At 53.2% G+C, this 11,757-nt stretch overlaps 1 protein-coding gene across 1 annotated transcript in view; it reads right to left on the reverse strand.

Annotated features, from left to right (window-relative positions):
* Positions 1-8,731, reverse strand: part of SHC3 (SHC adaptor protein 3) — a 101,354-nt gene extending 92,623 nt beyond the window's left edge. Inside the window, exon 1 of the mRNA XM_042912841.1 lies at positions 8,252-8,731. Within this exon, the coding sequence (XP_042768775.1) occupies positions 8,252-8,707 (456 nt within the window). The 5' untranslated portion in view covers positions 8,708-8,731. The remainder of the gene's footprint in view (positions 1-8,251) is intronic.
* Positions 8,732-11,757: the final 3,026 nt, after the last annotated feature.

The following is an 11,757-nucleotide window of genomic DNA, read 5'->3' on the forward strand; positions in this document are numbered from 1 at the left end:
GGCATTTCTTGCTCCGACTCTCCCTCCTTGAGCATCCCCCGCCCCCTCCTGCGCACATATGGTCAGTCTCTGGGGCCCTGGACACACCCCTGCCCTCCATGAAGCCTTTCCTGCTAGTTCCAGGCCCGCTCGCCCCTCCCCAGGCCACCAGCACCTTACTGAACACAAAACTTTGTCTTTTTAATTTTTTTAGGTTTCTTTTTTTTTTAATTTCTTTTCATGTTTATTTATTTTTGAGAGAATGTGAGCAGGGGAGGGGGAGAGAGAGAGGGAGACACAGAATCCATAAGCCGGCTCCAGACTCTGAGCTGTCAGCACAGAGCCCAACTCGGGGCTCAAACCCATGGACCGTGAGATCATGAACTGAGCCGAAGTCGGACGCTTACCCACAGGAGCCACCCAGGCGCCCCTGAAATTTTGTCTTGTTAAAATGCAGCAACTTCTCCTGCTCGAGGGGATCATACATTCCTTCTGGAAAATAGCCCCGAACCTCCTTCGAAGTGACGATCCCCTCACAAGGCGAGGGACGAAGGGAGCCGCGGAAACACTCACTGCGTCTACTTCCCCCGCTCTGTTTCCTAAGTCCGGCTCTCCCGGGAGGTGGGGGCGCACGGACGTGCTCAGTTTAGCCCTCTGTGTGGACACGCCCTGCTGACGTCAAGCTATACAATATTTAACCTCCATAACGACCACTCACGGCTCTCATTAAAGCTGCTTCTCTTACCGAACCCTTCCTGTAATTAGCTTTAAAGAGAAGCCTCGGGTCTGCTAATAACGCTGCCCATCCGCAGAGCAGCTCTAGCGGACTCCGTTCGTGCCAGTTCACAGAAAGAATAATTACCCAGGAATTTTTTTAACCAGAACAGAGTCCAAAATGTGCCTCTTTGGACTTACATTCTTAATAGCCAATTACGCATAAAGAGGCCCCGGGTCACCCTCCTGACCTTCTGCTCTGACCGTCCTGACCCTCCTGACCTTTTGCTCCCTCACGTTCCGTGGCGCCCCACAGCCACCTGACCGCCGTCTCCACTGTGCCCTGCTGATCAGAGGCTCTGTCCCCAGGGAGGTCCTGGGAAGAGCTGGCGGCTCACTGTCCCCGCAGCTGTGGCTGGTGGCCTTGTCACATGCGGAACCCCCCTCAGGAGTGACTTCCTTGACAGCAGGTGCCTTTTGACTTCTCTTGGGTCCTCAGGGGCCCCAGGGGCGGGTTCATTCTGTGGAGGCACAGAGCCCTGGGGCCCTCACGGAGAGCTCCTTAGCCCTGGGTCCTGAAGGCTGCCAGAGCATCATTAGAATAAAGGCCAAGGCGGGGTGGAGAGCAGGGCCCAGACGGGAAGAACTGAGCGAAGGCCAGAGGGGCCGCTGGTTTGGGGGGAAACCAGCGGTTTCCTGCGGCTGCAGTATTGGGGCCTGGGGGGCAAGAGACGAGCTCGAGGGCCGATCGGGAACGTATGTGTCTCCTGACGAGGCGCCGGGTGGACCTCTGTACACAAAAGCCGGTGGCAGAGAGCGCTCAGTCGGGAAGCCGAGACACATATGTTACAGAGATAAATGATTCACCCCATTTAACAGAAAAAGGGTGAAAATATATATTTGCCTCACTAGATGCTGAAAAAGCCCCGGGGAAAATACAACGACCATTTCAGAATTTTTTTTTTTTTTTTTTTTGAAAACTAGGGTTATAGGAGATATTTCTTAATGTGGGCTCCAGCAGCCCTGGTGGGGGAGGCATAGACGGGGCACATCCCGGCCACTGTCCCGGCCCTGGTGGGGGGAGGCACGAACAGTTTGTGGTGATTCTGCCTCAACTGGAAGTCAGTACTTACGCACGTGCGGGACCAGCGGTCAGGTGCTCGCACCCCACGGGGGACCTCCAGCCGCTCGGTAGGCCATCCCTGTACTTAAGCCCCCTCCCTCCCCAGAAGATATTCCTTATTCACTGCATACTGCAGAACGTTTACGCTGAAATTCAAATTTTTCTTTTTGTTCTTTACTCAGGAAATACGCACAACTGGTCTTTTCCCTCCATTTCATCCGAAGCCATCGGACTTCTGAACGAAATCATTCCATCTAACGTCATTGGTCCTTGACGGTTTTCACTTAAAGGGCTGAGTCCTCACCGTACTTCCTCGGAAGCCACCAGACCTCCGGGGCAGCGGCGCTCTGGGGTCTGGGCCCGGCCGTGTCCACCCCAAGGAGCGAGGCCCGGACACCGAGGTGCAGGCCGCTCACTGGGGGCGCGGGGACGGGGGATGCCGCGACAGCAGCGGCTCCCACGGGGGCCGGGCCTCCACACATGCCCTCTGCCTCCCGTGGGGGCACGGGGAGGTCTGGAGCCCCACCGCGGAGGGGCCCGAGGGGGCTCGGGGTCCGGGCTTCCGGGCTCCACCCAGGCCGTGTCCCCGTGCGGAGGCGGTGTGTCCAGGTGAGGCTGCGGGAGCCACACGCCCTGGGGACGAGCTCCCGGCTCGAAAGCCAGACTGTCCGTGGGCTTGCACAGTCCCCCCCGCCCCCCGGCATCCTCCATTACCAGGACTGTGTGCACACGACACGTGGCTCGTGTTCCTCACAAACAAGACAGACACGCAGGGATGAAATGCAGTGGAGACGAGGGGAAGACACACGTTTACTCCTTACAGGATTCCAGCGTGAGCAACAGCTCATCTTCCCCAGAACCATTCTCTCTTAGACGCGAATACAAAACGAGTGAAGTGATCAGGTATTTCTGGAAACCTGACATTTACTGTTTTCTAACAAGAAAGAAAACAGCCCCTGTCCAAAGTCATCACAAGTCATCTGATGTATGTCTGTGTGTGTTGTGTGTGTGTAAATGGTGTGTGGTAAGTTCGTGTATGGGGTGTGGTGTGAGTGTGGTGTATGCTGTGTGTATAGTGTGTGTGGGTGTGCGGGGCACACGCACATAACACACTGGCTATACTTGTGTCACATAAAAAGAGAGATGGTACGCTTTGTAGATTAAACTAATAATTTTGCCTCTTAATCTCAAAATAATTTCTTAAACTGTTTTTCAAACCACTTGGATGATATTTACATGGAAGCCACATATTATGAGATTTTCAACAATTTAAAAAAAATTCAACTTTCAGGGCGCCTGGGTGGCTCAGTCGGTTGAGCGTCCAACTTCAGCTCAGGTCGCGATCTCACACTCTGTGAGTTCGAGCCCCACGTGGGGCTCTGTGCTGACAGCTCGGAGCCTGGAGCCTGCTCCAGATTCTGTGTCTCCCTCTCTCTCTGCCCCTCCCCTGCTCATGCTCTGTCTCTCTCTGTCTCAAATATGAACAAAAAAACATTTAAAAAAAATCAACTTTCAAGTTTCCACTGCACATCAGACAACAATTTGTTAATCTAGAATTAAAACGGAATCCAATCAGTCGCACGGCGATCGTGTGCCGCGGCCGTGCTGAAGGAGCTCTGCGATGCCCTTGCTCGTGGTGTCACAGGAGGAGAGCACTGAGACGAAGCAGATTTAAGGTATTTTTTAAATATTTTTTTAATATTTATTGATTTTGGGGGAGAGCGCAAGCAGGGGAGGGTCAGAGGACAAAGGGGGACAGAGGATCCGAAGCGGGCTCTGCGTTGACGGGCTGACAGCAACGAGCCCTATGTGAGGCTCCAACCCACAAACTGCAAGATCCTGACCTGAGCTGAAGTCTCAACCGTCTGAGCCACCCAGGTGCCCCAGATTTAAGGTATTTTTATAGACACTGAGGCAAGTGGAAAAAATAACAGTTTAGAAGATTCAGAGAAAGTGAAGTTTCTAAAGACCATCAATAAAGAGCAATAGAACATTTATAAATAAAACACATCATTTCTACCGCCCTGAATATCATCAGATTCACAAATGGGAGAAACAAAATAATATTTTAAAGAGCTCTTGTAAAAACAAGGCTTCATTCCGAGAGAAGCACAACCCCGCACAGGAAGAGAAAAGTCAGTAGCTCTTGGGCTGTTGGACTCTCCTGCAAACAGCCGGTAACTCGGACTGTCAGGAAGAGCGGACGGGAATCTGGCCACCTGAGGGACCCGGTACACAATTCCTGTCTCGGTGTTCAGGTGAGCCCCCGAGGTGAGCTCCTCACCTGGGCTCCCCAATCCTTGCCGTGGGCACTGGGGTTGGTCCTAAATGTGCTCACTTCTTTCCCTGTTTTGAGTCTGCGGTGTAATGTGCTACAGGGAGGGCCCGTCTCTTGGGGACCCTGGGGCGTGTCGCTAGCCCACAGGGTGCAGCTGTCCATCAGGCAGGGTCAGGGCTAACCTCCGGGCCGTGCTGGCCTTTAGAAGGCTCCTCTTGGCGCCCAGCGGCTCTCCTTAGCAACAGACTCCCCCATGCAAACTGGTGCAGCCACTGTGGAAAACAATGTGGAGCTTCCTCAAAAAACTAAAAATAGAACTACTCTACCACCCACCAATTACACTGCTAGGTATTTATCCAAAGGGTACAAAAATGTTGATTCGAAGGGGCACATGCACCCCAGTGTTTATAGCAGTGCTATCAACAATAGCCAAAGTATGGAAAGAGCCCAAATGTCCATCAACTGACGAACAGATAAAGAAGATGTGGTATACACACACACACACACACACACACACACACACACACACACACACTGGAATACTACTCAGCAATGAAAAAGAATGAAATCTTGCCATTTACAACAGTGTAGGTGGAACTGGAGGGTATTATGCTAAGCAAGATAAGTCAGAGAAAGATATCATATGATTTCACTTATATGTGGAATTCAAGGAACAAAACAGATGAACATAAGGGAAGGGAAGGAAAAATAAGATAAAAACAGAGAGGGAGGCAAACCGTAAGAGACTCTTAAATACAGAGAACAAACTGAGGGTTGACGGGGTGGGCGAAATGGGTGACAGGCATTGAGGAGGGCATCTGTGGGGAGGAGGACTGGGTGTCGTATGTAATTGGTGAATTACTGGGTTCTACTCCTGAAGCCAAGACTGCCCTGTATGTTAACTAATTTGAATTAAAAAAAAAAAAAAAGGAAGCAACCCCCCTCCCGTTCACGCCTATCTCTCCCTCCTAAGCTGCTCACTCTGTGGGCCCGTGCGTGAAGCATGCAAACATCGCCTCAGAACCCGCCAAAGACCCGTGGCAGCCCCCAGGCGCACTCAGGCGAAGCCGGCTTGGACTTTCAGACAGTAGAACTTTAAGGTGGGCAGCAGCATAAGCGACACAATTTCTATGGGCCTTTCTCGTCCAAATTTAAAGTAGTTTCAAAATGGAACTGTCACGAAAATATCCATTGTCCTTTGCTGCTGTGTGACCAAAAGAGAAAGCCAAGGGTTGGGCACCCTGAGGTGGGTATCCGAGCACCGCCAGGAGGCCTCCCAGCGTAAACCCAGACCCGGGGGGCTTCGTGTGCAGGAGCCTCCCTGCTCTGTGTGGCCGGGACCCATATCAGCAGCAGGCTTGGTGGTGACACGTGCAGGACTAACTCAACATGCTACGCTCTGAATGCTCCTGTTCCCAGGCACCTTCTCCGTCTTTCAATCCCACACCCTTCATTAATTAACACTACAACTGCTGTTCACACAGTTTGATGTTTCCTAGGCGAGTCAAACCCACCCGGCTCCTGCCCTTCCAGGCTCTCCTCCCAGGTAACTAGATGGAGTTGAAATATCTTTAAACAACAAACCTCGTATATAATATCCTCAAGCGTCGTAGCAGGTGTCTCTACCAGGGGGCAACACCTATTGTTATATAGCAAATGAATTTTCCAGAACTTAGGAAAACTTGCGGGGGAGGGGGTTCCTTAATTTAGAAATAAATTTAAATTGGGACGCTTGGGTGGCTGTCGGTTGGGCGTCCGACTTCAGCTCAGGTCATGATCTCGCGATCCATGGGTTCGAGCCCCACGTCCGGCTCTGTGCTGACAGCTCAGAGCCTGGAGTCTGCTTCAGATTCTGTGTCTCCCTCTCTCTCTGGCCCTATGCTACTTGCTCTCTCTCTCTCTCTCTCTCTCTCAAAAATATACAAACATTAAAAAAAATTTTAAGAAGTAAATTTAAATCAAACCCTTCCCCAAACCCACAGCCTTTAGATTTACAAGCAATGTACAGTCATGTACTAGAGATTACCTCTCTCTCTCCCCGAGATCTTGTAAAGCCAAGAGACTGACAAAACTATTCACAAATCAGCAAACGATTATCACGTTACGATTGTTTTTTTTCAGTTTTGTGATTTTTCAAGAAAATAAGTCCATGATGTTCAACTCAACAACACGGGCAATGAGGAAGCGTGCACCAACAGAGGGCCACGTGATAACGTAAGTCAAACGTGTGCACGAGAAATTGTCCTTAGCATCTGACCTCCTTGCTACGTGGTTCCAAACTCCTCCGGGGAAGCCTGAGCTTAAGTTCACACGACCACCGTTCACGGTGAACCAGGCGATGGCACCAAGCACCGGGTGCCCCCAGGGCACTGCTGCCATTTACTGGAGGCACAATAAAGTGACCCCTGAACCCAGAGGCTGTGGCAGACCCAGCCTTCCGTCCACCTGAGTTCAGCTGATGCTGGAGTTGTCGCAGCCGTAAGACGGCCCGGCAGAGCTGACCTGGTGGGCTATGTTCATCTGAGTCCAGTCATGACTGACCTTTAGAACTAGATGTCTGCCTTCGTTCTCCAAAAAGCAAGAGCAAAGCCCCAAGCAAAGGGAATGATCTGTTTTTGAAGGAAAACTTTAAAGGCAGAAGTTTGAGAATTCTCCCTCCATTTGAAAACGATCTTCTCTGTTCCACACGATAGGTACCTTGGCTTTGCCAAGGTCTGTCTGTTTTAAACATAAGCTCTTTTCTTTCTTTCTTTGTTTGTTTGTTTGTTTGTTTGTTTGCTTCTTAGATAGCAATTATATTAACACACTAGAAGACATATTCTCCAGTGCTTGCTAGTTCACCTCAAAGTGGTCAGGGTTTTTTGTTTCTTTTTGTTTGTTTCTTTCTTTTTGTTTTGGCTCCTGGCTGTGTAATTTAAAGAGGGACTACAAGAAGAAAAACCATTGTCTTTTATCATAAACTCAAGAAGACATGCATATTTTAAGGTGATCGGCATCCCTCAACATATATTACTCCTTTTTCATATGGTGAGATGAAGATTCGATTTAAAAGCAGCCTCGAGGGGATGAGGGGGCCCCATTTTTAACACCGGGGACAACAGCCCTTTGTCAGTACTTTTTAGGCAGTTAACTGCAGTCCACAGTTAACTGCTTCCTGTAATATTTTGGTTCCCAAACTGCCGAGATACAACATTTTATCGAGAATGTGTCTGCTGGATTGTTAAACTGAATCTGTAGCCTGTATGTGCAGGCCAGACGCCCTGCGGGTCTCTCGGTGTGCTGGACAACACCGTGGAGACAGTGTGTGTCTCGTTCCCTTCCAAACAAGCAGCCATGCTTCCGAGTGGCCTGCCTGCTCAGCCCTCCCCGGCTGGAGGACGTGGCCCAGCTGTAGAGCGCAGTGATGGCTCCCCACCACCGTCCAACAGGCTGGAGGCCCGGAGCCTGTGGCAGGCCGACCGACAGGTGCTGGGTATTCGTTCTTTTAACAGCATAAAATACTTGCATAAAGGAGGAATTTTATGGACCACACTGGGCACGACTGTATAATTCTTTGTGTCGAAGGAAAAATCTGGAGCTGCTAGCTCCAAGGCCCACGCTCAGCCCCTTTTGGCCTATTTAAATGGAAGACTATGGCCCCAGGGAAAAAGAGTCCCCAATTCTCTGCTGCTGTAAATCAGAACCCTCAGGTATGGAAGGCGAGGCAGACCTTGCTGGGGAAGGGAGCACCAGCGGCTTACATAAAGCAAGCCAGCATTTGGCCTGCACTGCTGGGAGCTGGGGGGGAGCCAGAGCACCCAGCCTGCCTCTTGGGGCAGACACAGCAGAAGTAGTTCCGCCGCCCGTATCTCCCAGGGCAGGGCGGTCGGCGCTCCCAAGTGTGCTCACTGCCCGGGGCCTGATGCCCACGTCCCCGGGACAGGAGCCCGTGCCCACAGGGGCACTGGCCGGACACATGGCGCAGCGAGTGGGCAGAGGAGCGGACCCCAGGAGAAAGCAGGCCAGAGCGAGGTCCCCCATGGCGAACCTTCTCCCCACGGGTACGCAGCTGGCGCGCCCGCAGCGACCCGTCCCCGCGGCCCCGAGAGCTAGCCCAGGAGCGCGCGCCTGCCGGCCTCCGCGGCCACCCACCCCGCGGCCCGCGCGCCCGCACCCACCTTGACGACGTAGGTGACTCCGGCCCCCAGCACCTGGTCGCTGGCGTGCGGGGCGCGCGGCGGCGGCTGGTCGCCGGGCCGGCCCTTCCTGGCGGCGCGCATGGCCGGGGCGCCGGGGCCGGGGGGCGCGCTGCCGTCCGGGGCGGCCAGGCTGGGCGCGCTGCAGCTGCCCGAGAGCCGCGCGCCCGCCCGCGCCCTGGCCGCCGAGCGGCCGCGGAGGCCCGAGCTGGAGAGTTTCAGGTGGGACACCTTGTGGAGCAGGTGGCCCAGGCTGCCCGGCCCATCGTCGGGCGCCCTGCGCAGCGCGTCTCCGGACACGAGGTAGGGGGCCGCCGCCGGGGCCGCGCGCGCCGCCGAGACCTTGCCGCCGCCGCTCACCGACAGGTTGTGCAGAAGGTCGTCGACCGATGTCACCGAGTCATTCCTGAAGCGGTTGTACTTGGTGCGTGGAAGCATGCCCCTCCGTGGGCCGGCCGCATCCGCCCGGGCGCTGCAGGGGCGAGCGCGGCCCGGCGGGACGCGGCGGCCGGGACAGCGGCGGCGGCGGCGGCGGCGGCGGCGGGGGGGGGGGGGGGGGGGGCGGGGGGGGGAGGGGGAACAGCGGCGCCGCCTCCCCGCTAGCGGCCCGCGCCGCCGCGTCCGCGCAGCCCCGGCCCCGCGCTCGGCTGCGGAGGGCGGCACGCTCGCGCTGCTCCAGTCATCGCTTCCGAAGGGGAGCGCCCCGCGGCTCGGGCTGCGCACTGTGAGAGCGTGACTCACTCCAGAGGAGACCCTTCTCAACAAAGGCCCAGGGAACGCTGCAAATCACTTCCTGTAGCACAAAATAATAATAATAATAATAATAATAATAATAATAATAATAATAAGTAAAAAGAAAGAAAGAAAAAGAAAAAGGAGAGAAAGAAAAAAAGAAGGGAAAAAAACACACATACACCCACTGAGAGCACACTAGAGCCAATCAATTCTCAGATTGCCTTTTCTACATTCCCAGACATTTCCTTCCAACCTTTGCTTGTTGGCCTCCCCATCCCCTCCCCCCGCCACCCCCCACCCCCACCCCGTCCGGTCTCAGCATCTGTGCCAGAGGTCAGTGCAGCCCCTTCAGACGGTCAGGGGAACTTTCTGAAATCCCTTCTTCTGAGCCCGGGGCTTCCTCTCCTCCCCACCCTCCCCCACCTCCCCCCCCCCCAGCCCCCCCGCAGTTCAGCCCTCGGTGTGAGCCCCTAAGGATCTGACAGCCATGCGTTAAAATGTGACGAAGCCTTTTTAAGAATAAGATCTTCAGCGGATCCTCATGAATTCTGATTTGGAAAGCAGCAGAAATTGGTAAATAGCCAAAAAAAAATTTAAAAATTTTAAAAAGGCAGAAAAGAAAAGAATATTCACTCCCAGGTGAACACAAAATACCGATTTCCTGGGTTTTTCTTTTTTCTTTGCAAGTCAACAGAGCAGCCATGACAAGTGCCTTTGTGGCAATGCAGTGCCTCCGGAAAAAAAAAAAAGGAAAGAAAAAGAAAGAAAGACAAATCTGCGCAGGGACTTCTGCACAGAGCAGGATGCCTTCCCTGCTAATGACCAGAGCCCTTCTCAGCTGGGGTTAGGTTGGAAACCTACTTCCAGAAAAGAAGAGGGCTTCTCAGGAATGGCAGCCGGCTCCAGAAATCCATTCCAGAAAGGGGGCTGGGCTTGACGCTTTATCCCAACTGAATGCGCTCAAGGTCTGGAAAAATGTCTACCAAACGCTACAGATACATTTCAGTATGTCTTCTGTTGCTGCTTTGCAACCCTGCAGTAAGGAAGAAAAAAATATACAGCTGCTCTGGTTACACAGCAAATCCGTTTCAGGAGTCAGACTCAGCTGCAACGGACAGGCGCAGGCCTCCTTCCTGTCAGCTAGGAGAACAGGGCGTTGGCGGCCCCACAGAAGGTCGGCGAGCCTCACGCCCGCTGAGCCCTGTCACCGTGGGCCCTGCCGGTCTCTGTCATGCATTGAGATAACCCACCTGACACAGCGGAACCTCCCTGTCCAAATTTCCAGGCAACTCTGTGCAAGCAAATGAATCCACCTGCCTTCTCTAGCGCCCTGCCTTCTCACACCCACGACTAGGCATGTGCCACACGAGGCACCCAGCCTTGCAGAGCTTTATGGAGCAGGTGCAGGTGGGGCGGCTCCTGGCAGGCAGGTGAGGCCGGCCGCTGGGATGCAGGCACGCAGGGCGGCCGCCGCTTCCCTCCCTGGGCGCGGGCACTCATTCTTGCCCTTCCCCTGGTTCGCTTAGCAACGGCAAGTGCACACCCCATCGCCGATGGTGGTGGTCAGCAGAGCCCCCCCAAATCTGAAGCAAAAGCGCCCTATCATTCCCAAACCCCGCTCTTCATTAGAAGCAGACAAAAACAGCAAAATGTGAATGAGATGCTGTTTGTGTGAATGGAAAGGCTAGCAGCGAGCCAGTGATTCTGTGAATGAAGCCGGGCCCTGCAGCCGGTGCCAGGCAATCCCCTGGCTCCAGCGGCCTCAGCCAATGAGCAGCCGCCCCGATGACTCATTCAACAAAGGCTTGCTCAATAGTGGAAGATTCCATTTCAATCAAAGGCGGGATCTTTATTCCAACGGCAGTGTGGGAAAAAAAAAAAAAAGAAGAAGAAGAAGAAAGAAAGAAAGAAAAGCCAGCCTGATTACAAAATGCATGGAGGAAGGCACCGCTGTCACGGACAGAGGAAAAACTAGTTTTTCAAGAAAATTCAAGAACTGTTGGTTCAGGTACCGGTGTGAACAGGGACCGCTCTCTTGGAGGTGAGCTGAGTCCCAAAACTTTCATTGAGCAGTTCATTTACAAGCAAGAAGCAGCCATGAATGTGCCATGCGGTTCGGCATTTATTATGAATGTACAGCAAACGCACATTCAAACCCCAGGCATCTCGCCCTTGATTCTTTTTGTGAAAGGATCATCCAACACGCTGCACGTTGGGAGTCTCCAAGTCGGGGGGGGGAAAAAAAAAAATCCAAAGCTACACGGTTAACCCTTTAGCCAACAGGAGATTTTTATTTCTTTTATTATGATGAGCCATGTGGAGGGAAATTGGCCATTTCAAAATATAATAGTAATATACATTTACTGCATATATGAACATTTATAATCAAAGAGGGTGATTACTATTCCAAGGACACACTGGTACAATAAAACCTCACTGGCCGGGAAGATGATGGCCAAGGGGGTGGGGGTGGGGGTGGGGGTGCACCAAGAGAGAAGCCCGTACCCCTCCCCCCTGGCGGTGCCCGGGGCCCTCACCCAGGGCTGGTGCAGCCTATTTCAGGCGCCATCAGCCTGTGACAATGTAGAGATGGGCAGTCGATGAAATTTTTCATAGCCTGGCAACACAGAAGGGAACCAAAAACGGGAAACCGCTAGAAAATCAGCCTTCAGACTCAAGACTGCCTGGGGTCATTGACGGTAGCCTTTCCAAGATCTTGTGGTTTGCAGAATGTTGTGGTTTCTCTTTTTAAA

The sequence above is a fragment of the Panthera leo genome, chromosome D4, assembly GCF_018350215.1.
Source record: "Panthera leo isolate Ple1 chromosome D4, P.leo_Ple1_pat1.1, whole genome shotgun sequence".
Classification (NCBI taxonomy): domain Eukaryota; kingdom Metazoa; phylum Chordata; class Mammalia; order Carnivora; family Felidae; genus Panthera; species Panthera leo.